The 27513-nt window shown below is 40.5% G+C and overlaps 1 protein-coding gene across 4 annotated transcripts in view; it reads right to left on the reverse strand.

Annotated features, from left to right (window-relative positions):
* Positions 1 to 27513, reverse strand: part of Tulp4 (TUB like protein 4) — a 133607-nt gene that overhangs the window by 47461 nt on the left and 58633 nt on the right. For all 4 annotated transcript variants that reach the window (XM_060373412.1, XM_021635738.2, XM_021635737.2 and 1 more), the window contains one exon: positions 8384 to 8512. In XM_060373412.1, the coding sequence (XP_060229395.1) occupies positions 8384 to 8512 (129 nt within the window). The remainder of the gene's footprint in view (positions 1 to 8383; positions 8513 to 27513) is intronic.

Here is a 27513-nt window from a genome sequence, read left to right on the forward strand (position 1 = left end):
AGCAAGCTGTGGGCTATCACAATGACTTCCAGATCAACCTGAGCTCCAAAACACAAACAAACAAACAACCCCCACCAAAACCAAACCAAACCAAAACACCAAAAACCCAAAACAAAACAAACAACCCCCTACCCAGGAGCTGGGAGTGAGCTGTGTGGTAAGTGGTACCTGCTGAGTATAAGCAAGACCCTGAGTTTCAAATCAGCTCTGTATAGAACAGGGAAGAGGGTAAGGAAGAAAGGAGAGCACAGTTAAAATTACTGCACATAGCATCAACTATGTGTCAGCACTACTACAGGCTTTGTGTACTTTAATTCACTAAGCCCCAGACCAGCAATCCATGGAGATGTCTTCATTCCACATCGCCAGTGAGTGACAGAGCTGGGAATCTTCTCAGAGAGCCTAGCTCCAGAGCTCTTTGCCCTTTCCACACAGCCTCCTGTTTATGAAGGTTAGTAACAGGCTCTCACTCCAGCACCATTTGTTGCTCAATTACACAACAGTAAAGCTCCACTCTTCTTATTTTCTCAAATGCTGGGGAGGAATCCTCTGATCGGAGGGCAGGGACAGAAATCTAAGGGGAAAGCTTACACTCAGTATTGAATAACTCAAGCATATTTAGAACGTGTATTCAAATGCTGCTTCTCTCCTTTAATTTTCTGTGCTGAATTGCTTGTATGGGTTTTTCAATAGTCCACTGATCTTCTACCTGTAGGCAATGGGGGAATGGTGTGTAAACAGTGAGGGCTGGGCTGCAGTGTAGTTTAGCAGTAGAGTGCTGAACAGCAATCTCAATCCCTACCATGGCAGGGAAAGGTGATAACATTTCTTTTGTCTTACAACTTTAATCATTAACCATGTCTTCACAATCTGCAGATACAGGATTTTAAAAATATTTATTCCATTCTTAATTATGTGTACATGCTGTCTGTCTGAGGGTGTGTGCACAGAAGCAGAAAAAAGCGCAAGGTCCACAGATCTGGTGTTACAGGAAGTTATGAACTGCCTGCCATGGGTGGACACTAGGAACCAAATAAAGGTCCTCTGAATTTGGTGACCACTGAGCCATCACTCCAGCCCCCACATACTGGATTGGATTTCTTTTTTCCCTTACTTCCTTTCTTTTGTTTTGCTTTGTTTCTAAGACAGGGTTTCTCGGGGTAGCCTTAGCTAACCTAGAACTCACTCTATAGACAGAGATCTACCTGCCTCTGCCTCCCCCATATCGGGATTAAAAGTGTGTGCCACCAGTGCCCCAAGAGACAGGATTTGAAGATGTTCATTCATTTATTCTTAGCCTATAAGCTATTTAACATATTTTGTCAAAGCAATGTTTGTTTTTACAATGAAGAAAGACTTAAATTTTTTTAAACTTTAACCTTAAAATACTAGAAAAAATTCTAGGGATATTAATTTTACAAATAACAGAAGAAATAAAAATAAAACACAATAGAGAAAATAAAAAAAAAAAAACAAATGTAGGCTCTCTGTAAAGGAAAACCTGTAGCTAATTTATCAAGATAAAGAGAAAAGGATAAATATCAGAAATGAAACCAAGTAGTTCTTTTCTATTTTGGTCTTATTTGCTTATTTGTTTTTCAAGATAGGGCTTCTTTGTGTAATAGCCCTGGCTGCCCTGGACTTGCCAGCCTGAAAATGAAAACTTCTTAGAGAGCTAAAATACACAGCAATGAAAAGGGGCTTCTCAGATAGAGCAGCAAACCTTTCCATCCCATGTCTGTCTCTTTAAAACTGTATTACTTCTCAGTACTAAAAAGACTCAAGATCCTCTTTTAGCCATTATGTATGTGTTGGGTGGTAACAGATAATCCATTGCTATTATTTATAACTACTCTATTCAGCTTTTTAAACCAATTCATAACCCCATATGGGGTCACACAATAGAATATAAGGTTTGTAAACTTTTTGGCAAGAATACAAGGTTTCTGAGTATGGCCAAAAATTAATCCAAAATCAAACATATGACAGGCCCATGGTGTTCCTGCCAGAGCCTCTCTGTGCTGTGTGGTAGGACTTCACGTTAGCCTTGGTCCTGGATACGTAATACACACACTTGAGCAGTGCACAGCCACCGCTGTGCCATGTGATACCGATGAATGCTGTCTGAAGCGCCTCCACTCAGATTCAAGACTGTTTATGCTATAAACTAAACTGTTTTTACTTCACACACAAAGCTTTCCTCGGCTGTGGAAGCATTCACGTCATTATAAAAACCAGACGTTTTATAGTTTCCGTTATTATCCTTCAGAATATATCATATATCATATCATATCATATCATATCATAGGAGAACACTGTGTTTTGAAAGTCTGATTTTTTAAACTGATATTTGAATTTACCATGAATTTTAGATTGAGATTAGGACAAAATTTCCAACAATTTCTGAAATGGCCCCACATATACTTCTGTCATCTTGTGCTACATATTTATGCAAAATGACATTTTCAGGGTTAGTAATTTTAAGATAAAAATACTAATATACTCTAAAACCCATTAAAGATAGTGTATATCCTGCAGCATTAAATATTCAGCCAATTCTTTTTGTTTCTTTGTTTTTTTTTTAATACTAGGTCTCTCTATGTGTTCTCCTGCTGGCCTAAAACATGGTATATAGTCTATCCTGGCCTCAAAACTGGAGCAATTCTCCTGCCTCTGCCTCCCAATACTAGGATAATAATAGCCATGACTTATCATGCTTAGCTAATATTTAACTTTTTAGGGGGGAAAAAATGAACACATTTATCTCATTAGTATGAGATTTTGCTTTATTTTTAATAAGTGAAAATACACATATATAAATGGTTTAAAGTTATTATTTCTATGATTTATTATCAGTAAATATTTAATTTATATGCCTACTGAATATATCTATCTTGCAGGGATTTCATGGGTCAAAGTAATGAGCTGTCCGGTAAAGCAGTCCTGCTCTACTGTGCAGTACCCAGAAATACTTGCATCTGACCTAACTATAGCTTAGGCCTACTGACCAACCAATCCCCACCCCTCCTCCTCTCTCCCTAGCCTCTACCTAACTATAGCTTAGAGCCACTGACCAACTGTACTGGCTGGGTTTGTGTCAACTTGACACAAGCTAGAGTCATGTGAGGAGCCTCAGTTGAGGAAGTGCCTTCATGAGATCCAGCTGTAAGGCATTTTCTCAATTAGTGATCAATGGGGGAGGCCCCAGCCCATTGTAGGTGGTTCCATCTTTGAGCTGGTGGTCCTTAGTTAACTTAGAAAGCAGTCTGAGCAAATGATGGGAAGCAAGCTAATACGCAGCTCTCTGTATCAGCTCCTGTCTTCAGGTTCCTCTTTAAATTCCTGTCTTTACTCTCCCCCTTCCTCCCCAGGCCCCCCCTCCCCCCTGTCTTCTACTTTTTGCAATGTAGAAGCATAAATGGAATAATCCCTTTTCTCCCCAACTTCCTTTTTGGTCATGGTGTTTTTGTTGTAGCAACAGAAACCCTAACTAACACACATGCTGTTAGTAGGAATGTTGGTACAGCTCACATGAAAAACATCCTCCAAAGATTAAAATTGGAACTACCATATGATCTGCAGCCCACTGATTAATATACACAGCAGCAGAATACTAATCATCTGGAAAGGAATGAAATTCCTTTCATCTGCAACTGTGGGCAAAACTGGAGGCCTTTATGTTATAAAGTAAGCCTTCCAAAGGAAGACATGTACCACGTGATCTTAGAGCCCAATTCTAAAAAAATCCATTTCACAGGAGCTGAATTAGAACGGTTGCTACCAGAAACTAAGGAGAGAGGACAGATGGGGAGATTGGTCAGTGGATTTAAGCTACAGTTGGAGAATAGGGAGAAGGGGGCATGATGGAGGAAAGTTAGTGACTTAGAATTTCTATTGCTACAACAAAACACCATGACCAAAAAGGAGGTTGGGGAAGGAAAGAATTTTACTTGGCTTACACTTCCATACTGCTGTTTATCATAGAAGGAAGTCAGGAAAGGAACTCAAAACAGGGCAAAAACCTGGAGGCAGGAGCTGTGCAGAGACCATGGAGGGGTGCTGCTTATCGGCTTGCTCCTCATAGATTTTTCAGCCTGCTTTCTTATAGAACTGGGGACCACCAGCTTGAAGTGGCACCATCCTCAATGGGCTGTCCCCTACCCCGAACTGTCCCTAACTAAGAAAATGGCCTACAGCAAGATCTTATGGAGGCATCATCTTAATTGAGGTTTCTTCCTTTCAAGTAACTCTGGCTTGTGTCATGCTGACTCAAGACTAGCCAGGACAGTGAGCATGTTCTTACTGGTACTAACTTGTCTCTCCGACAGTAAACTCCCCATCAGGAGATGGCATCTCACTATGGTGGTGATATGCATTTCCATAATGATTACTGAGTTTGAACATTTCTTCACCTCCTGTCTACTATAGGTTTTCTTGAGAATATTTATTTAGGTGTATTTTCCAGTGTTTAATTGAATCGTCTTTTTTTTTTCTCTGTTAAATTCCTTGCAATTCTAAATATTAACCTCTTGTCAGAAGCAAGTTTGCAAACATCTCTCATTTTAAAGGCTACCTTTCCTTTGTTCCTTTGTTTTACAAATCTTACTAGTTTGAAACAAACCTGTTTATTTTTGCTTTTGCTTCCTGTGCTTTGGGGGTGTCATCCCCACATCCAAAGAAACAAAAGCCACTAGCAATCTCACAAAAAGGTATTAGAGGATGTTCAACTGAACTGACTGAGTTTATTACTTTAGCACAGGGCAGTAAAAATGCTTGGTATCTGCTGTGTGGAAGCAGGAAGATGATGAGTTCAGGTCAGAAGAAGCTACACTTACTTAGGGAGGCCCTGTCTGAAAGAACCAAGGACTAAAGGTGTACCTCAGTTTGTCAATCCTCAGCAACTTTAAACCCACCACCATCATAGAGATTGTGTGTGTGTGAATCTGTCTGTCTGTTTGTCTTTCCCTTCTCCAAACTGGAGAAACAAAAATGGGGGGGAAAAAAGTACTAACTACTAGGGAGAAAAATAGCAGAAAATCCCCTCTGGGGGATTGTTTAGAACTGCAAACTTTGCTGAAGTTTCAGCCTCACTGTACTAAGGTGAGTTCTCAGATTTCTTGAAGCTGAGCAGCATTTTGGCCACACCACTGACTGAGGCTGCTTTTCATTAGAGCCTGTCAGAGTATGTGCCTGGCACAGCCATTCTCAGTGACTAACACTGTAAAAGAATGCATGCACTGTTCCACACCCACTTTGAAATAAAGGCCTCATGATCATTTCCTGAAAAAGAAACTGCTACAGCATTACTTAGCTTTTGCCAAATGCTTGTTACTTTGTGACAACAAGCTGCATGCTCTAAGTGAGGATCATCTGTTGCTCCTTCTAAAACAGTGATGCTTTTCTTGGAGCTGGCTGGCTAGCTTGCTCCTCCTCCAAGCTACAGAGCTGCTCATTCCACCAGAAATGTTTCCAGGTGTACTAAAGGCACACTGCCTCAATAAGCAATCAGCACAACCTGTGCATTTTTTTTTAAACTAAGGTCAGATCTAACTCCATCATCAAAGGCAAACAGGAGTCCCCCAAATGTCGGTATTTAATGAAAGCAACTGCTCAAGAGGGTCTAAGGTTTAAAGAACTGGTTTTTAACAGAAAAAAAAAAAAAATGGCAACCGTGTCATGAGCTACAGCAATTCCTTTAGAAGCAACTGCTAGCACCAGCACCTGAACTCTGAGTGCTGTCAAATGTTCTGTGGTCCACGTCTGCTCACTTGTCCCCAGGATTCACTTCCCTTACCTTTCTTGTTTCTGACATGTGTGTCTGTTCTAAACTCTCTATAGGAAAAAAAAAAAAAAAGTGGATGTTGACAGGTATGTCAATTGCACAGCTGGCAGATGGAGATAATGGGAACTGGAATGTGGGTGGGTCCTCGCTGAGAAAGCACAGTGCTGGGAGAACCATGTAGTGGAGCTGCTGCCTGCCTGATAGGGTGTGTCTTCCAAACAATAATAAAGTCTGAGCACTTACGGATATAATATGAACACATGGATTTTTGCCAAAGAGAAATAGGTTGGTTTGGAGCTTGTTTTGTTTTGTGTGTGTGTGTGGTTGGTTTTTCTTTTGTTTTGTCTAGAAACAGTGTGGTACCATGTGTTAGAAGAAAAATGCAGTCTGAGAACTCAATTTAGCACACCCATAGACCTCCTTGGGTAAGTTATTGAACATCTTGACATGGATTTTTTTTTTTCTTCTATTAAGTGACAATAGCAGATTTTCATAAAGTTCTGTGAAGCTTGAGAGAAAAACAGAAAAAAAGAAAAGAAAAGAGAAGAAAAAGCAATATGGCATAAGTTTTAAGTCATCGTGACCAAGGCAAGGCAACCCTTATGAAAGGAAGCATTTCACTGGAGGCTGGCTCCGTTTGAGATGTTTGGTCCATTATCACTATGGCAGGGAACAATGTGGTGTGCAGGCAGGTGAGGGAGCAGTAGCTCCATGCTCACTCTGTATCCTCTGAGGCACATCTGCTGGTCATTCCTTTGCAGTTCTTAGAAGGCATTTTCTGTGCTGACCTCTGTATGGTTATTTCTCATAGCTCACTTACCAGGTAAAGAGCTTTATGGCTCTTTTCTATTGTTTTCAGTTAGTATGACACCTGTTCTGATATGCCATGTCTACTCTGAGGAAAACCCTCCAAGGACTTCCTGCTGAGCTGCTGCCATTACAGAACTGACCTTGGACTGCTCTGGACTGCCCTCCAAAACCCACCCTGCTGTTGAGGCTGGGCTACCTGGCACCCCTCTCTCTCTTCTGTTGAAGGATACCCTCAGAGAGCACTGCTGATGAAGGTTTCCTGCACTATTTTAACTATTTCCCTGGGATCGCCTCACTGTATATTTCTAGTTTACTGGATGATCATCTGCTCCTTTCTCACCTGGCACTTAACTTAGGAGCTTCCCACATTTGAAAGATACAGACCATTCAGGTAACATAAAATTCCAAGATATTAAGGTATTATTGTCAATACTGATTAGGCAGAAGGTCTTGAGGTATGTCATCACAGGAGCCTGCCTCTGTGGAAACAGCATTCTTCTTTTGTGTGACAGTGCATTCATTTAATAGGTTAGGCATAATGGGATCACCTGACCCTAATAAAGCCACATCTGTTTGCACCATGACTCAAGAGTAAGGAAAGGAGCAAATGGTGCCTGCCCTGTGACACTAATCAGCCTTTTGGAAGGAAAACTGCAAATGCAGCAGTCTGCAAGACCTTGATGAGTTAATGTTGTTTTGCAAGGTCAGAGGCATAAGCTCTGTAGGCAGACAGTATAGGTCAGAAACTCAGCCCTTGACTTCCAAGTTCAAGGTAGTTCTCTGTGCCTGTTTTCTCATGTATAATAAGGTGTCTCAGGGGTCACTGAAAATTAAATCAAAGGGTATATGAGAAGTGCCTAAAACACCACTTACGCCTAGCAGCTATCACTGCATGTGACCTGCAGATTCTCACAGAGCTATTGCCTCAGAGCCTCCAGCATCCCCGAAGTCAAGTTTCAGCTGTGGAGATAGCAACTCTTTATGAGTTGTGTGAGACAGATCCTCTTCCAAAGTTGCTTATGGGGTCTCTTTGGTGCTGCAATTAGCAATCTAGCTAAAGGACAGGATTCTCGTTTTTAATGTGCATTAGTGTTTTACCTGCATATCTGTATGCATACCAAGTGCTCAGAGACTAGAGGAGGACACTGGATGCCCTAGAACTGGAGTTACAGATGGTTGTGAGGCACCATGTGGATGCTGAGAACAAAACCCAAGTCCTCTGCAAGACCAGTAAGCACTCTTATCCGCTGAATGGAGATGTGCCTTCAGATCCGGAATCTCAAGGAGCACTTTAAATCATTACTGAGAAACACAGGACAGAAAGAATGGACACAGGCTATGGTGGCTTGAATAAGAATAGCCTGCATAGGCTCGGATATTTGAATGCTTAGTCACCAGGGAGTGACACTATTTAAAAGGATTAGGAGGTGTGGGCTTGGTGGAGAAAGTGTGTCACTGGAGGTGGAATTTGAGGGTTCAAAAACCCATGCCAAGCCCAGAGTCTCTCTCGGCCTAAAAATGAGGTTAAAGCTCTCAGGAAGGGGGGGAGGGGAGATGTGTGGGTCACTTATAGCACAGAGTTCTCAGCAGTAGCTGGCTGTCGAGGAAGAGGCATATCTTCTACACTCATGTTCAAGTTGAATGAAAGGGAAGGATCTAACTTACTGCCCTTTACCTCATACACACACACAAAAAGTTTCACTGAAGACCAAGGCTACTCCATTTGCTCTGGGAATTGGGTTGGCCTTTAAGCAACAGTGTTTCATTGGAAGAGGTCTGCCATATACTCACCTGAGCCCCGCGGTCATTGACCAGTTCCACAGACCACCTGCCTTCATACTGAATCCACACAAATATTCCTCCATCTGCGTCACATGTGGCAAGTTTCTGGTACGGCTCATTCCATCTCACCAGCACAACCTAGAAAAATAAGAAAATGTTAACCACAAGAAAGAAAACAACCAGTCACGTTTATTTCCATAAAGTATTCAGACTTCAGAACTAAACAGGAGAATAGGAGATAACGTGGGAATTAGGAGGGGACCAGCTGAAGCCACATAATCCAGATACTTGACATGTCCTAGAAGACAGCAGACACCTGACAAACAATGAAGTATGTTCGCTGATACAGAGAGGGGCCCCACCTGACCCAGCACCTTCCTCTCACAGGTATGTAAAGATCTCTCATTTGCTATAGAGAAAAGGTCTACGCAAAATTCTCATTTTTGAAACATGGTATTTGTTGAGTATAGGAAAAAGACGTCTCAATTTTCTGTCTTTTCTGGACTATCTTATTTCTGAACAGCTTAGCATCTAAAAAGAGCCAACATGGAAAACTCACAGTTGAAAGATTTAAGTTGCTTTGGATTTATCTGAAAGAAAATATAAAGTTATAAGCTACTCTGTGGTGGTTGAATGAGAACAATACCATAGGCTCATATAGTTGAATGCTTAGTCATCAGGGAGGAGCACTATTTTGAAAGGATTGGAAGGATTGGAAGGTATGGCCTTATTTAAGTAAGTGTGGCCTTGTTGGAGGAAGTGTGTCACTGGGAAAGGACGTGGAGGTTTCAAACACCCACACCCCACACCAGGTCCAGTCACTCCCCACCCCCACCTAGGAATCAGGTACAGCTCTGGTGCCCACGCTCCCTGCCATGGTGAGGATAATGGACGAAGCCTCTGAAACCATAAGGAAGCCCCAATCAAATGCTTTCTTTATAATGGTTGCCTTGGTCACGGTGTCTCTTCACAGCAATAGAACAGTGACTAAAATAGCTTCTAATTTTATGAGCATGGGAACTTAACTCCTTTTATTAAATTAATATATACTACTAATTTTTAATTAGAAAAACTTAATACTTAAAAATTTTCTCAATCTAGAGAAATTTCTTTCATCTTTCTCAATTATAAATTATAACTTATTTTATCGAAAAAGGTAGAACGTCTGGGACAGCAAGATGGCTCATTGGTAAAAGTACGTACTTCAAGCCTGGCAACAAAATTTGACTCCTGGAGCCTTGAGTATAGGTGTTCAGAGAGAGCCAACTACACAAGTCTGTCGTCTGACTTCCACACGTGTGTGGTAGCATGTGTGCCCTCTTCATCATAAACACACAGGCATAATAATAAATAAAATTTTAAAAGGTAGGAAGTTGTCAGGTGGTTTGTGAATCTATGTGATAAACACTTGGCAAGTCTGGGGCCCAGGCTGAAAGGGTCAAGAATACCTATGCAGCAGTGAGCAGCTGCCTAGTCTCAGAAGTCAGAGCCATGAAATCAGTATCTCAAGGTTTACTACAGAGAGCGTCCCCTACAACTCTTCTCTCCTGGCCCATGCTGGTAACTGTGATGAAGCCAGCATTATTACTACACTTATGCTACAAATCACTTCCACACTCCTCAGTGAGCTCAAAGTTAAACTTGGAACCTAGAACGCCCGCAGACACAGGGATACGCTGATGTCAGTCAGTAGAGGACCTTCACTGACCAACAGAAGCACTCGTTAATGAAGACATGAGCTCTGTCTTTAACTCTCTCTCTAATAAACTCATTCCAACTGTTGTGCACAGGTAGCACCACTGTGAGCACTGTCCAAATTCTAACAAGTTCTGCAGTTGAGGTAAACCCAAGGGCTTACTCCTCCAATGTAGACTTTCCTCATGTCCATCTGTAATACTTCCTCCTTAGAGACCAACAATACACAAACCCTGTAACATCTCAAAACTATGCAGTGGGTACATCTGATGTGGAGTTCTTTTTTAATTTTTTTTTCTTTTTGTTTTTGTTTCTCTGTGTGGCCTTGGCTGTCCTGGACTTGATTTGTAGAACAAGCTAGCTTCAAATTCACAAGGATCCACCTGCCTCTGCCTCCCTGAGTGCTGAGATTAAAGGCGTGTGCTATCATGCCCGGCTTGATCTGGAGTTTTTTAAATGTGTTCTCAGGGAACCAGACAACGAAGAGGCCCCCAAGAATAGCCTGACTTAGTCTTCCTTAAGCTGACCACGGTTTGCTTTTCTCAGCATTTTTAAAAAGAAAGAGAGTGCTGCAGCATCTCTACAAGACTACTGAAACAAAGAAAGCTGCCAGGCTGTGACCCTTTGACAGCCTACCACTACAGCCACCGCCCAAGGCTGCAGACACTAACACTCCCCAAGCAGTCCAAGCCAACCATGTCCTGGGCTGAGACTTGCTGTGGCCAGCTCTGCATGTTTGTCACTGCCATCATGTGCTATGACTATCACTGCGAGTCCAGGATCTGTGCTGCTGAGGAAATCTTCAAAATGCCCAGTTACTTTCAGCGTATTCTCAAATGATGACAGATAATTGGAAGCTTTCATGCTTAGTAAATTATATCTTTAAACTATATAAGTATTAAAACGTATTTCAAGTACACAATAAGGATATTTGCTTAACCATGTTTGTAGCAGCTTTATTTGTAATAGCCAGAAGCTGGAAACAACCCCCCTCAACTGAGGAATGGATAAAGAAATTGTGATACATCTACACAATGGACTATTACTCAGCAATAAAAAACAAGGAAATCATGAAATCTGCAGGTAAATGGTGGGACCTGGAAAGGATCATCCTGAGTGAGCTGTCCAGAAGCAGAAAGACACACAGGGTATATACTCACTCATAAGTGGATATTAGACATATAGGATAAACCTACTAAAATCTGTACACCTAAAGAAATTAATCAAGAAGGAGGACTCTGGTTAAAATGCTCAATCCCCATTCAGAAAGGCAAAGAGGATAGACATCAGAAGAAGGAGAAAAGAGGGAAAAATTCAAGAGTCTGCCACAGAGGGCCTCTGAAAGGTTCTACCCTGCAGGGTATCAAAGCAGATGCTGAGACTTATGGCCAACCTTTGGGCAGAGTGCAGGGAATCTTATGAAAGAAGGGGAAGATAGAAAGACCTGAAGAGGACAGGAGCTCAATAAGGAGAGCAACAGAACCAAAAAATCTGGGCTCAGGGGTCTTTTCTGAGACTGATACTCCAACCAAGGACCATGCATGGAGATAACCTAGAACCCCTGCACAGATGTAGCCCATGGCAGTTCAGGGTCTAAGTGGGTTCCCTAGTAATGGGAAGAGGGACTGTCTCTGACATGAACTGATTGGCCTGCTCTTTGATCACCTCCCCCTGAAGCGGGGGGGGGGGGGGGGCAGCCTTACCAGGCCACAGAGGAAGACAATGCAGCCACTCCTGATGAGACCTAACAGACTAAGATCAGAAGGAAGGAAAGGAAGACCTCCCCTATCAGTGGACTTGGGGAGGGGCATATGTGAAGAAGGGGGAGGGAGGGATTGGGAGGGGAGGAGGGAGGAGGGATACAAAGTGAATAAAGTGTAATTAATAAAAATTTAAAAAAATATAAGCAAAGAAAAAAGAAGCCATGAATTTTAAAGAGAACAAGAAGAGGTATATAGGAGAATAGAGAGAGAAAATAAAAGAGGGAAATGATGTTATTATATTATAATCTCAAAAATAAAAGTAATATTTTAAAGAAAAAGTATTTCAAACTCCCAAAGGCATTTTAACAACAATAAATACTGCCTGTATGCTTAAAATGAAACAAATACTGTTAGATGCTAAAGAAAAAAAATTAAGGCATATTTGGCCCCAAGAGTTCAGTTTAATAAACAGATACAATACAGTGTTCTAAACAATGAAAAAAATGGTGACCTTCACAGGTATGGATAAGGAAGCAACAGTCACTCATGTAAATCTAGTTTGAGTCTTTATTTAAATGATTCAATTTAAAAAAAAAATCAACTTAAGTCTTTAAATGACATTTGAATATACCATAAAATTCAGAATTTCCTAATAGTCAATAAGTAAAGCCAAATTCCTTTACTTCTTTCAGATCTGACAGTGATTTGTCCTGAGCATTGCAATAAACAAATATATGTGTGGTTACAAGTTGGTCTCTAGTTAACAAGCTTTACTCCCAGGAACCCACAACCATTTCAGAATGGCTACCAAAGCATGGAATGTGACAGACAGGAACACCATATTCATGCCAGGCCAGTTTTTAAATTATTTCCTAAGGTGAGCATATGAGCATTCACCTACTATAAGGCTGTCTATAAAATGTATGTTTCTATTTCTAGTGGCCACTGCCATACTTAGTTACCATCAAAAAAATGTCTCTTCATGGAAATAATCTATACTCACAGAATGACACAAATATAACAACAGAGTAGAGGTGAAACATATTTAGAATGATCTAATATTAAAGTAATATTTTTATATTAAGGTGACACCATTGCTACTGATGGGTAAACAATACATTCTGACTCGGGTTCATCCTTCTGGGATTCTGAGTTGAGATGCAGCAGTAACTAGAAAAATGGTCCTCATTCATATGCTTCTTCACCCTAAGTTCTTATTGGCACAACACAGTAGGTGGAGAACTCGGAATTGGTAGAAGTCTTTCCATTGCTTCTTGGTTTAAAAATGAAGCAGAACTGCTAGTGTTTACTTGGCTGGTTCATTCTCATTTCCTCTCCTGTCTGCAATGCACAGCTGCCCGCCTTATCTCCCAGCAGCTTATTTCCTGTTCTTCAAATCCTGCCAGCCTACTTGGCAATGTCAGGACATACCAGAGTGTTGAGGAATTACCAGCCGGGGGTCAGCTGGGATCTCGGTTGCCCAGATCATGTAGTTAGATGCTATGCATCTATCTAGGCATCCTAGCCAAGGCTTTCCTGCCCTTCTAAAGAAAACAGGATTGATTTAGTCTGTGCACCAAAGGACTCCCTCAGCTAGGGAAGGCTGAAGGCTGCATTTGTCTATTAGAAAGAGGGATGAGATCAGTTTTAATTCATGGCTTTGAGTATTCAGAAAGAGCAAGCTATGACTGTTTCATCTAAGACCAAGCATTTTATTTTATCATTTTATAGCATGGCAGTCAATAAATATTTACTGAAAGCTATTAAAAAGTCAGAGAAAGCCAGGCATGGTGGTGTACACTTTAATCCCAGTACTCAGGAGGCAGAGGCAGGTATATCACAGTGAGTTTGAAGCCAGCCTGGTCTATAAAGCGAGTCCAGGACAGCGAGTCCAGGGCTACACAGAGAAAACCTGTCTCAAAAAACAAAGCAAAACAAATAAACAAAAATTACAAGAAACCTAGAATAAAAGCATGGGACAGGACCTTTAGAAGCATATTTGGGTTATAAGCTAAAGTCTAAAATATGCTGCTTCACTCTCTACATCTAGAATTCTTGGGAAAGCAAAATAAGTGCCAGCTAGTGGTGATGCTTGGCTTCTGAAGTAGGACCCTCCATATACACACACAGGAAGTCACTCCAGTGAGCAATGCAGCACCAACGTAAGGGAACATTTCCTCCAACCTAAAAAGAACACAATCTGAACAAAAATTAAATTAAAAACCCTCTAAACAATCCTGTGATAATATTCACCCAGTTCCTCTAAGTTTGTAACTTAGTAAATGAAACAGCACCACGTTCAACTGCACAAACAGTGCCATGGAAATGGCTATATTAACAAAAGAAATCTACAGATTCAATGCCATTCCCATCAAAATGCCAGTAACAGTCTTCACAGAACTTAAAAAGAAAAAAACCCTAAAAACTAAAATCTGTACGATAACACAAAATGCATCAATTAGCCAAAGCAATTCTAAACAGGAAGAACAACCTTGCAGGTGCTCTACTATCTAACCTCCAGGTGCACTACAGAACTACAGTGGCAAAGACAGTATGGGGACAGCACAAAGACAGATATGGAGACCAATGAAAAAGAAAGAAGGACCTAAAAAGAAACCCAAACAGTGACAGCCATCCAATTTTATGACAAAGATAAGCAAAGACATACACTGGAAAAATAGTCTATTCAACAAATGTTGCTGGCTAAACTTGATATCCAGCTGCAGAAGAATAAAATAGATTTATATCTTTTACCCTGCACAAGAGTCAATTTAAATGCCTCAAAGACCATAATGTAAAACCCAAAATGTTGAAAATGCTACAGAAAATACTTCAAGATACAGGCATATGCAAGAACTTTCTGACTATGACTCCAACAGCACAGAAAATAAACCCAAGAACTGATAAATGAGATTACAGGAAGTAAAAAGCTTCTGCACAGTCAATGAAAACAGCAGCAAGCGAACAATGCAGAACAGGAGAGTCTTTGTAGCTACACTTCAGACAAGGAGTTAGTACCTATATTTTTAAACTGCAGAAACCACTGGCCAGCAAGAAGTCTCAACTGAAAAGGCACTTGCTGCAAAACCTGATAACCCAAGCTTGACCCCTGACCTCACAGTAGAAGAGAACTGACTTCTGCAAGTTGTCCTCTGAACTCCACACTCCAAACAAAAAATCCAGTAAGATTTAAAAAAGAACAGAGAAGAAATGACAAGAAATGCAGGAGAGGCCATGAGGAAAGAAGAATGCTTACTCCTAGCTGGTGGGAGTATAAATACAGACACTATTGACAACCTTATGACAGTTTCTCGGAAACCAACACTGTAACCAGCATGTAACCGAACTGTACTCCTGGTCCTAAGAATATGACCAAAGTATTGCAAACGTTACCACAGATATTGGTATGTTTATTGATACTCTGTTTTATTGATGCTTCCATGTTTATTGATGCTCTGTTCACAATAGTAAGGAAATGGGATCAGCCTAGATGTTTATAAGCAGATTGAATAGAAAATGAAAATATGTTACAACAACTGAAGACTCATTCAGATGCAAAGAAAAATTAAATCTAAAAAGCTGTAGGAAAATGAATCTCAAAGTATCATACTGAAGTAACTTCTACACAGAAAAGACAAATGCTACATGTCCTCTCTCATGTGTGAATACCAGCTTTTAATATTTTATATATGTGAGCTTGAGTGTTAGTACAGGTCATGACACTAGAAAGGAGACCATACAAGGGAAAGAGTTTTAAGGAGGCAGGGGTTAGGTTAACAGAATACACATGCTGTCAAAGAAGAAAGGAAGCTATAGGGGATGACAGAATACAAGTGGTAAAGAAAGAAAATGGGGCACAGAGTGAAGAGTAAGACAAGATGACAACCAAAACAAAGTGTGAAATGCCATAATTACATACTTTCACATGAATTAGAAATAGCTAGATTAATTATACCTCTGTGTATTTCTGGAAGACTGATTTCATACTCATCAGTTCCACTCTACCTTTTAAAAATACTGCACTTGGAATAAAAACTGGAGTTGCTCATCACAGTACTCAGTGGAACATGTACAGTTAAGTTCTTAAATGAAGGGTAATTCTGGCCAAAATCACCAAAGGGAGAAGGTCAGCAGAGAGTAGGACAAACACAAAGGGACCTAGGCTCTGGATGCTATGTGAAATACATAATACATTCCGAGCTGTAGTGGACACCCACTGTTTCAGGATGTTTGACACTCGATCTCCATGAGGAGGAATGTCTAGTTCATGCAGGTGCTGATCCGAAATACCATCACAGCCCTTCTGAAGAGCACTAGGATGCAGGCAGGCTCCTAGGGTCTCCTATTCTTCTACTGGCAGTAGAAGAGGTGAACACCAAGGTCATTCCAGAAACTGTACAAGACTCTGGGAGACAGACACACTGCATCTTCTCACCTGAGATGCTAGTCACAGAGTTACGGGATTCTGAGTCATCATGAATATGGTTTGGCTCTATCAAAGACCATGTTGAAATGTGACCCTCAAGGTAGCTGTAGAGCACTACTGTGGCCTTGAACACAGACTGGTAATTCTCTTGCACTAAATTCTTGCTCTTCTGGTATTTGTTATTGTTGGTTATTGTTATAAAGCCATCCTGGTACCTCTCCTCTACCATTTTTATACAGCGAGTTTCTGCCCATGCCTGATTGCCCTTTTTTTCCATCACAAACTGAACCACCCTAACAGCCTCACCAGAAACTGAGCAGGTACTGGCATCTTCTCCTGGATCTCCTGAACTGTGACCTGAAAGAATTCTTTTCCTCCTAAGCTACCTACCCTCAGGTATTTTGTAAAAAGCAACAAAAGAGATTTGTAAAAGTTACCATCAATAGACTGTATTTCATTGTTTTTATGTGCATGAGTATTTTGCCTGCATGTATGTCTGTGTACCACATGCATGCCTGGTGCCTGTGGAGGCCAGAAGAGGGGTCGTATCCCCTAGAACTGGAATTACAGACAGTACTGCACTATCGTGTGGGCTCTGGGAATCAAGTCCAGGTCACACTTAGAGCAGCTAGTGCTCTTAGCTACTAAGCCATCTGTCTAGAATTAAAGTGTCTGGGGTAGTATTTCAGGTAATTTATTGTAATATTTATAATCAAGATATTATGCAGTGTGTTTTGGGCTTTTCCTGATTTAAGCTGAACTATATGTTATCATTTCTGATGGTAAGACTATCTTAGAGAGGGGATAAAATTTAGAATAATTAAAGAATTAAAGCACGTTCCTTTTTAGAAGTCTATATAGTTGTACATTCTACAATTCTAGATTGGTGAAACTAAAAGTGGAGAACTGGGGGCCTAGGTTATAAAGCAAATTACAGTTAGAATGGGTTACAAAGGTGAATGGTATCTACATTTTACAGAAGAACTTGAAGTCTAAGGATGAGCTTCCCCAAAGTGAAACATATACTAATGTGAAGTCTAAGATTTGATGGCAGAATCTGTTGACTCCAGAAATTATGGTCTTTCTGTCATAATGTGTCCCAAATCCCAGCCTGTGAACTGTTATCTACAGCACAACTTCACTAGATGGGCCAGGCCAGAAGCCTTGACTGCAGATGTGCAATACATAATGGCAAGCAGTATGTGCAGGCGAAACCTGCTAAGAATGGTCTCAAAACATCTTATCTTTAATATACTGTTACCAAAAGTCCTTCACGTACCATATTTTCATCAAGATGGTAATCCTTCTGAAGGACAGAGGTACAAATTCAACAGGTAATTATGTGAGTTAGGAAATAGTTCATCACCAAATGGAATACAGAAAAATTATATTCAGAACAGCCACTCAGAGACAGAGTTCTAGAAGAAAACAATAGTGTGTTTTTACTCGACCAACTGGTAACTGAGAAGCTTATGTCAGGGACTGGAGTTACAATCTAACATTAGTTTCAGATTTCCTAAACTTACCCCTGGAAAGTTTTTCATGTAGTTCATTTTCTTTGTCATTACTTTGCATTAAATACACTTCAGAAATTTATCTGATGATTTCTGAACCATCCTCTGAACCAACAACCCTATCAGGCTCCAAGCCTAAGAATGCCTTATCCTAGAAGCCTTCAAGCACAACTATGTCAGGTCAATGTTGCAAAACAAGTCATTGCTCAGGTCCACTTATGGTTATAATGAATGCCACCTCTGCCCAATTTAGGTGCTGGCTGATCCCTGACAACAAATTCAAATGCCTGGTCTGGAAAAAAAAAAAAATCAACTAACACCAGTGCATTAAAAAATAGACAGAAAAGAAAAAAGAAACATATCTTCGGAAAAGGCTTGAAGTCCTTATGATAAAAGTCAAATAGTTATTTGGCAATAGTGCTGAGCACCCTGTCCTCCCAGCCACTCGAGGGAGGCTGAGGCAAGTAGACAGTGAATCCAGAGAGCTGACATCAGAACAGTAACACACAGTCTCTTGTTCTGTCTTCATAATCAAGCATCTGCAGTACTCTTCTGTATCCCCAGACTTTTCATGTCTAGCTCAGAGCACTGTTCTGGTCCCTGTGGACCTTGATACCTTCATCCTGAGTGAGGAAAGGGTTTCTGTCTATTCTAGGATACTAATAGCATATTTCTATTAACCATTATAAGTTTCATCACCTTACTGTCACCCATGACCTTGAAAATAGACAAGTAACAGAAAACTCAGAATTGCACCTGGAATGTAATTTTAGCGAAAAAGGTATGACACTGTGAACCACTTTCATTTTGATCTTTTCATTATAATCCACACAACAGTACCATAAAACAGATATGCTCATGGCCAGATGATAGCAGGAAATGAGACAGAATATTAGCATAATTTACAAATTATAGCAGAAATGCCTGCTGGAATGCGTATTGAACAAGTGGTTATAATCTGAGCAACATAAGGTGGCACAATAAAAAAGCAGGTCGAAGTCACAGGCTGACCTTGAGTTCAGCTTCTGAATCTTAGTGGCTGTGGGACTGGGAAAGATGGGCTGATTTTAGCTTCTAACTGAACAAACTGCTTCTTACGACCCCCTGTAAGTAAGCTAGATACGACACTGACCTCTGAACTTAAGTTCTTACTGCATTTTGTACACAGCATCATTTCCTCTTGACTTCCCAAGATTAAAGGTATTTATTATGCATTTTGACCCATTTATGTGAAAAAGATACTTTCCTAATTAGTATATCACCCTTTGCTGTAACAACAGCTCAAATAAATAATGTTACTGACCCAGAAGTCTCCTTCTTTAGTAATGAACTGTCAGTGATGATATGGGAAGTGGCATTTGTCTAACTTTCCTAAGTGGCTTTCCTACCATCACAGTATTTAAAGTACCTCATTTTACTCTTACTACTCACCTGTGGGAAGAACTATCTGTTACTATCATTTCACAGGTAGGAACCTGGTTCATAAGTTTAAGGTAATTTCACCAGAGTAAAACCGCAAAAGGAAGGCCACCCAGTGTCTCTGCTCTGCCATCCTCTTCACTATGTAGCAAACAAAGGATTACAGGGACGAGGCACAGAAAGGTGGCTGTGAACAGCCAGAGTTAGCTACCAGCACCCACCACAGTTCTTACCTTCTGGGCTGTTTTTCTTTTTGGTATTTGGTTTGGTTTGGTTTGGTTTGGTTTTTTGAGATAGAGATTTTCCATGCAGCCCTGGCTGTGCTGGAACTAGCTCTGTAAAGCAGGCTGGCCTCGAACTCACAGAGATCCACCTGCCTCTGCCTCTCAAGTGCTGTGATTAAAGTTGTGGACCACTGCTGCCTGGCTCCATGCTGCTTTCTTTCTCTACCATTCCTTCTTCCTTCAAAGAACTCTACCTACAGCTGGCAGAACATCAGCAGACTGCAGCCTCAGTCTATCACGCCACAGTCTGCCTTCTTTCTGTCCTGACAGATGTTATTAGTTGTTAAATTTGTCTTTTCCCACCTTTTTAGTTTCTTTAGGATGAGCCCATGGAGATCTCACCATAGTCCCACATTTATACATCACTTTAAAAGTGTGTACACTGGTTAATACCTAGTCTCAGTTACAGAAGTTCAGGTCTACTCTGAACAACAGGGGGGCTCTGTCAAAGGGAAAGAGGAAGGTAGGAAATAAAAACTGTAAAACTCTGCTTAACTGCTTAACTTGTAGTTGAGAATGTGAATTGTTCAGCACTTAGCTTATATAAACAGAGCAAGGCCATAGTTGTAGAGAAAAATGACCCTAAAAATATTAAACACATCAAAAAATTGTCTTTAATTTGCTACTTTGAGAAAACATCGCACTTCAGACCTGTTTTAAAACAAAAATATAATGAGTACTAACCAGAACCACTCACGAATAAATTCCCAGTTGAAAGGGTTATATAACACTAGCTGGTACAGCACGCTCTCCGCTATACTTATTGTTATAAGTGCCGGCGGAAAAGGAGAAATGCTTCTATAAGCAACTTTATCTTCAAGGTATTAAAAAGTAAAGAGCAAGTTTCTGAAAGCACATGGCAATCAAAGTGATCAACTATGCTGCTTGGGTCAACAGCGGCTCAGCACCCCCTCCTCCAGTGTGGCTGCTCTCCCTAACTCTCCTGATAGAATATAAAGTGGAGAGCTGATCCTATGGGACAAATGAAGTAATTATCTTCTTTAAATTTTACAGTTCTTCCCCAACTGCCTTTATCCTTGGAAAATCAACATACACAATACAATGCCTCCAACATTTGAAGTCCATCACATCTGGAATTCAGTTTGCATTTGCTTCTCATCCGCACTGCATCCAGGCAAACCCACCTTGCTGTAAATAATCTTCACAACCCTCATTAAAGCAAAGACTGCTCAATTCAAAGTTCCTAAATAATGGGTTATGCCAACCTGTCTCTACTCCCAGAGTGAAGTAAGTATCTTTCCAAACCAGCCAACCAACCAACCAACCAACCAACCAACCAACCAGCAGTTCTCACACTTGTGCTGAGACAGGTGCACACCCTGCAAGCCCAGGAAGTTCTGCCAGTGTTCCTGTCTAGATGGAATCAACTTAGTCTTGGAAATAGAAATCTTTCTCTTCAAGAAACTAAATCTAATTGAACAAACAAAGAAAAAGGGAAGGAATGAAGGAGGGAAGGAGGTAGGGAGGAAGAGAGGAAGAGAGGGAGTTCTGAATCATGTTTCCAATTGCCAGAACATATTAGGGCCTTCATAAAAACATCTGATGGATCTATCAACAACAACAAATCCTAATACACACATTTTGCAGTAGCTCATAGATGAGTATTATGGTTAAGTCTTTAAGAAAAGGCTGTACGATTGAAAAGAAAAAGACAACTCAACTCCTAAGGCTAGAAGCCACCCAAATTCTCCATCACCATTTTAGTCAAATGCCCCTTTTTGAAAAGCATTAGTATCAGTAAGGTAAAATTCCCATGTAGAGATGTTCCCCATAGCCACTAAATGTAACTAAACACCATTTTACAAGCCTGGTCCATGTATTGAGCTACATGGGGCAATAAAATCCACTCTACTGGAGGGCTATGTATGTCACACTCTACAGCTCTGCCTGGAATCTCCTTACATTTCTTACTTATGGTTCCTCTAAGGACTACCACAAAGGAAGGAGGGCAGGAAGTGGAGAGTCTCACCTTTTCGCTTCATGCTAGAAATAAGACATTTAACCACCTAGGTTTCCTAATAAAGCAAACGCCTGCCTCAGGGGGTTGTATGGACATTCAAATGGCACATAAAGTGTATCTATCACCTAGAAAACAGTAGAGGAGAGCAGTATATGTAAGCACTGTTGCTGAAATTCCTGTGACTATCATTAGCAGGCTCTACTTTCAATCACATGGAAGAACTTTCTTTGATTTAACATTTATTTACAGTTCTGTTACCACCTGTTTACACATTATCTGTTTTCAAGTTCTTTCTAACTAAACAGGGTCAAGTTGATTTAATTATCCCAAATAGAAAATGCTATCAGTTGCTATTATTACTGCAAAAAAAAAAAAAATCTAAATTAAGAGCTTGATTTCCTCATCCTTGTATATTTATAGCCAATTTTTTCTCACTAAGTGTACAATGTATGCCTTTTCATAATATGGAAGTAACCAAGCAACAAAAATAAAAACAAGTCTTCCAGAGGCTACTTGCTGATAATAAAAAGACAATACTTTAGAACAAGTGTCTGCGCTAATAATGAGAGGAAAAGGCCAAATTATTACAGATGGGACTATGAGCTCCACATGCATTGCAAATTTTTTTTATTGTAAAGTTTGGGTTAGGCTCTCCGCTCTCACCGCTTCGGCGGTGGGGGATGTGAGCCCAAGCTGCAGCTTATAATGATTTATAATAAAAAGAACCTCATGTATTTACAGTAGAGTCTGTTTATTCCTGGTCTTTTGGGGTTCATAAACTGGGCATAACATTTTGGTGGCTCGTCCGGGATCCCAAGACTCCAGGAACCTGACCTGGAGGTTTTTATGCCGGCAAAGCAGTCTCTCATCTTCTGTGCCTGGCTGGACCACCTCTGTTCAGGATGCCATGAGACCACAGGAGCCAGGGACACTGCCTAGGTGATAGACTAACTAGGCATCCCTGTCATTTTGATTGGATGGGTTGGTATATTTATCTTATAATTTATCCTTCTCAGGTCTCTGATCACTTTGATGGCTAGGCTAAGCTAATGGTAGCTTTGCAGCTAAAGAGCAGACAATTAGATCCACTGTTAGCTCACTGGCCAGGTCATTAGTTAGTTAGAACTACTAGGTACTAGATCTCTTATTTAGAAAGGAAAACAGGTTTGCCTTGCTCACAGGATTTATGTTACTTGCCTGTGTCTTAAGATAAATAAATGGATAAAAAAATATGGAGCTTATATAGGGTCTGAGGATATAGGAGTTTAGGTTGTAAAAATCTAGAGAGTGTTGTTATTTGGTCTGAAAAATGTTTCAGGGTTGGTAAAAGCAAAAAAAAAAAAAAAAAAACCATTGGAGAGTCTAAGGTGTTTTAAGGTATATAATTATGAGTTATAAAGATACAAAAAATTATGTAAAGCATATTAAAATGGGAGATACTCTAGATTTCATTTCCTTTGGTTGTCTTCTGGAGATAGACTTAAAGGTGCTTCTCGTCATGTTAAAAACATCTGTTTAATGTGTATATCTGACCCAAAAGCCATAGCCTTTACTATAGTATTCTTAATATCTGCCATTTCTGGGGTAGACTTTGACACAAGAATATCTTAAACCTATTCCTTCTAGTTGCTTTGTTAAGAAAAGTCCAAGCATCTAGGGTTTAACAATAAATCCAGGAATGTATTTTCTCCTAACTTTCCAGTATGAACATGGACATGGGGGTTAAAAGTAGATGCTGAGTGTACAAAAAATGGCCAACATTGGTGGCTGAATACCAACAGGTGTGCCCACAGAAAAAGTGCTAAAAGTTCCAGACCATGGACACACACACTTAAGCTGTTTATAAAGGTTACAAAACAAACAGCTAACTGATACTCATTCAGTGGGATGCAGTTTTATCTGTTACTCTCAGAATGTTGTTATATTAGATTTGCTGATATGTTACTTTTCTGAGGTTTTTAATATATATTCCTTCTGTGTACCAAAAAAATTTCATATGAGTTTCAGGAAATCAAAAAGTTATGTGACTTGGATCTGGCAAAGCTCAAACGGATCCCAGATGAGTTTTCTCCTGGTCTTGGGATTCCTCACTTTTCCCATTTAATAGATAAATTTTTTTTTTTAAAGATTTATTTATTATTGTTTATACAACATTCTGCATTTATACCAGATCTCATTATAGATGGTTGTGAGCCACCATGTGGTTGCTGGGAATTGAACTCAGGACCTTTGGAAGAGCAGTGAGTGTTCTTAACCTCTGAGCCATCTCTCCAGCCCAATAGATAAATTTTTAACTTCTGTCTCCAGTCCGAATTTGTCTCAGCAGACTTTCACCTGTTTGACTGTTCCGGGATCAGCTATAGACTGAAAGCTGAAATCTGGACTTCCTGGAAACTGACATGATTGCTCCCTGCCTCTTCGGGTGGATCAACTAACCAGATGCTTGGGACTGCCCCATTGCCCAGCCTTTGACTGGCATTTCAGCCTCCTTAGCCCCTGATGCCAACAGTCCAATTGTCAGCACTGAAGAAGCTCCAGAAGATGGATCTTTGCCCAAATCCCACCTAGCAGGCTGAAATGCTAAGTCAAAAGGGGCTGGCTCCCTGGCATTAGCTATTATCTTGGGCATCTGCTTAGCTGAAATGGAAAGTAATATTGCAGCAACTGGACTAAAAGCCTAGAGAGACACTAGAAAAAAAGGATAATAGTTCTCTTTGGCTTACTACCCCTAAATCCACCATGAAGGGACCCCTACTTATATTTTTATTTTTATCTTTGGGCCTTGTATTTTAAATTGCATAATGGCTTTCATAAAGAAATGCTTGAGAGTAATATAGCTAATGGTATTCAGATCCCATTGTAAAAAGGTAAATTTACAAAATACAAGGGGTCATATCTGGAAGACCCAAGATGGGTCTTCAAATGATCATGGGAAAGGGGGAAATGAGAGACCAAAAGATTAAAAATCAGCAGCTATTAATATTTAAGGCCTGAACTAGCTGGGTGGAGAAGTCCAGGAATGCCCTGAGGGGAAGAACTGCCCTACTGCATTCTTTCCCCACCCACTAGAGATACAGTTGCTAGGAAACTGGCCCATCCCCCTAGGGAGGAACACCAGATCATTAATGGTTTGGGGACCTTCCTATAGCCAATCAATTCAAAATGTAGCATTTTGACCAATAGATGCTTGCCAGGCAGGAATCGCCCCTGCCTTGGGCATGCTGGGAGGGACCAGAATCTTTAAATCACCCAACTAACCTGAGTATAGGGCTCTCGGCTCTCACCACTTTGGCGGTGGGGGGTGTGAGCCCAAGCTGCAGCTTGTAATGATTTATAATAAAAAGAACCTCATGTATTTAAAATAAAATAAAATAAAATAAAATAAAATAAAATAAAATAAAATAAAAATAAAGTTTGGGTTATTTAGAATGTATAGCATGTTTGTCACTGTAAAACTTGTTTTCATTAAGAACAATAGTTCTCTACTATTCTCTTTAAATTTGTATTTATTTTCAGGTGCATGGGTGTTTTTGTATGTCTCTGCACCGTGTGTGTGCCTTGTACCTATACATGTTTCAGAAGAGTGCAATGATCCCCTAGGACCAGTGTTTTTTGCCACCATGTAGGTACTGGAAATGAAACCCAGGTCCTCTGGAAAAGCAGGCCCAGTTGCTGGGCCATCTCTTCAACCAAGTTCTCTATTGAAGCTCTCTAGGTCCTTCATACTACTCAAATTTCTTAAAATAAAAATATTTTTACTTAAGCCTAATCTTTAAGAAGTATGCCATACTGTACTATTAGAAAATGTGTTGAGATGTCAGGAAATCAACAAGACATTTCTGCTGTCATGTAACCTAATATGTCATGTAGTCCAAGGCTAATAGCTTTCAAAGAGTTTTAAATTATTCCCATCTCTACAGCACTTCAGTTGTTCCAACCTTTCTGCTTCAGAGGACCTGAGAGAGAAGTCAAACCTGCATGTACCACCATGCTGCCTTCTGGGAACCTGCTGGTTCTTACCTGTTCTGCCACTTTTGAGGGTTTTGTTGCTCCTGTTACTTTTCCAAGTTATTGGATGGCTTCCTTTTTTCTTTTCTTTTCTTTTTTCTTTCTTTTCTTTCTTTCTTTCTTTTTTTTTTTTTTTTTCCTTAAAGATAGAAGAATGATAGCTGGGCACAGTGGCACATGCCTTTAATCCCAGCACTCCAGGAGACAGAGGCAGGCAGATGGATCACTGTGAGTTCAAGGCCAGTCCGGTCTAGAAAGTGGGTCCAGGACAGGCAAGGTTACAAAGAGAAACCCTGTCTCCAAAAACAAAAACAAAAACAAAAAAACAAAACAAAATGATAGCAGAAGGAGTCTGTTAATATTTTTGAGATAAGATCCTATTATGTAGCCTAGGTTGGCCTTGAACTCACAATTTTCTTGCCTCAGCCTACCAGGTACTTAGGATGATAGGTGTGCCACCACGTACAGCTTAAGGTGGAATTGTGTATTTAAAAACTGTGCCAGCTAAGGAACTAAACACCTGGCTATACTCCCTTGTGGCCTCAACTGTACTTTAGAATGTTATCACTGGTGCTTTTTAGGTACCAACACACTGTGCTATACAGATCACATGCCATTTCACCAGCTAATGATCTAATGTATGAGAAACTGAAGCCAGAAGTGCATTCAGACCTTCCAGTGATATGTTCAGCTAAGACCAGGAGCAGGATGAACATCAGCTACAGCTCAATCCAGGTCTAACCAGGGTCACCATACATCAGTTGTCTCCATGCTCCAAAATCTGTTGGCCTCTTCTCTGGATCCTGATGCTAGCATATAAATGACTACTCCAAATGTCATGTTCTCTTTTCTTTCAAGTCCAGTAGAAATGAACAATAGTTTTTCCCCTTGACAGGCTGTTCAAAGTGTCTCTGTATCTCACTGCTCTGGAAGAACTATTTGATGCTATTTCTCTGATGCCAGGAACACAGAGCACCTAAGCCTAAGTTACCATCAGCTGTCTCAAAGCAGATTAAACTCTCAGCAGGAGCCCCACACAGAGCAGGACTGGATGAAGGATGGGTGAATGCTAGATGTCTTGAACAGATGTCTCTAGCAAAGAAAATAGAGCCTCAGGAGATTTTTAAATAAATTGCTGTCAGAAATACTCTGATACCACTAACATCTTGTCACCACCACACAACTTACTCCTAATAAACCAGAGAGGGTACTACTGCTTAAACTACAGACCCAGGTTTTGAATCATTCTCTGGTAAACAGTTCAAGGATATGTTCTAAATACAACTCACAATAGTGTTTCTTGCTGATCAAAAAACAAAAACAGGAGAAATAAGGACAGACCTCAACAAACCTACTATAAAAACAGGTAACTTTTGTGTTTTTGTATTTGTGGTTTGAATGCATGTATATGGAAGAATATTATGATGTGGAAAAAGATATGGAGGAAAAAAGCTCCCTCCTGCCCTGCTTCCATGCCTCCTAATTCCCTTTGCAGAGACAACCACTGTTCCTAGTTTCTTGAACATCCCCTTCTAGACATATTCTCTGCATACAGAAACACCTGAGTATAGGTTTTCTAGGAACAAACAGTGGCTCCATCTCTTCTCTATGTTGTTTCTGAAAGCACCCCAGCTTTCCCGTTTGAGGAGCCTGAGGGAAAATGTAGGGTGATCAAACAAACTCTCCTGGCAGGAGCTGGGTGTGGTAGTGCACACCTGTGGCCCCAGCGCTGAGGGAGGCAGGGAGGCAAGCAGATCACTGAGTTCAAGGCCAATCTGGTCTACAAAGCAATTCCAGGACAGCCCAGGCTATAGAAACCCTGTCTCGAAAAAACAAAAAAACAAAACAAACAAAAAACCCACCAACAATAACAAACGTCTCCGGGTGGCTGGCCCCAGTCTCAGAATCCTGGTCCTGCCTGCTGCATTCTATGCCAGGGGGTGACTCAAAGCTCCCAATGCCCAGCTCCCCACCCAAGTGACATTATCACAAGTAATTATAAAAATAAGAGCTGCACAAAATAAAGGCCTGAGGTTAAAACCATGGTCTTTTTAGAAAAATATATTGGTATTTTTAAAACTGTTTCTAATAAAATATACACGGAGATAT

The sequence above is a fragment of the Meriones unguiculatus genome, chromosome 20 (assembly GCF_030254825.1).
Source record: "Meriones unguiculatus strain TT.TT164.6M chromosome 20, Bangor_MerUng_6.1, whole genome shotgun sequence".
NCBI lineage: Eukaryota > Metazoa > Chordata > Mammalia > Rodentia > Muridae > Meriones > Meriones unguiculatus.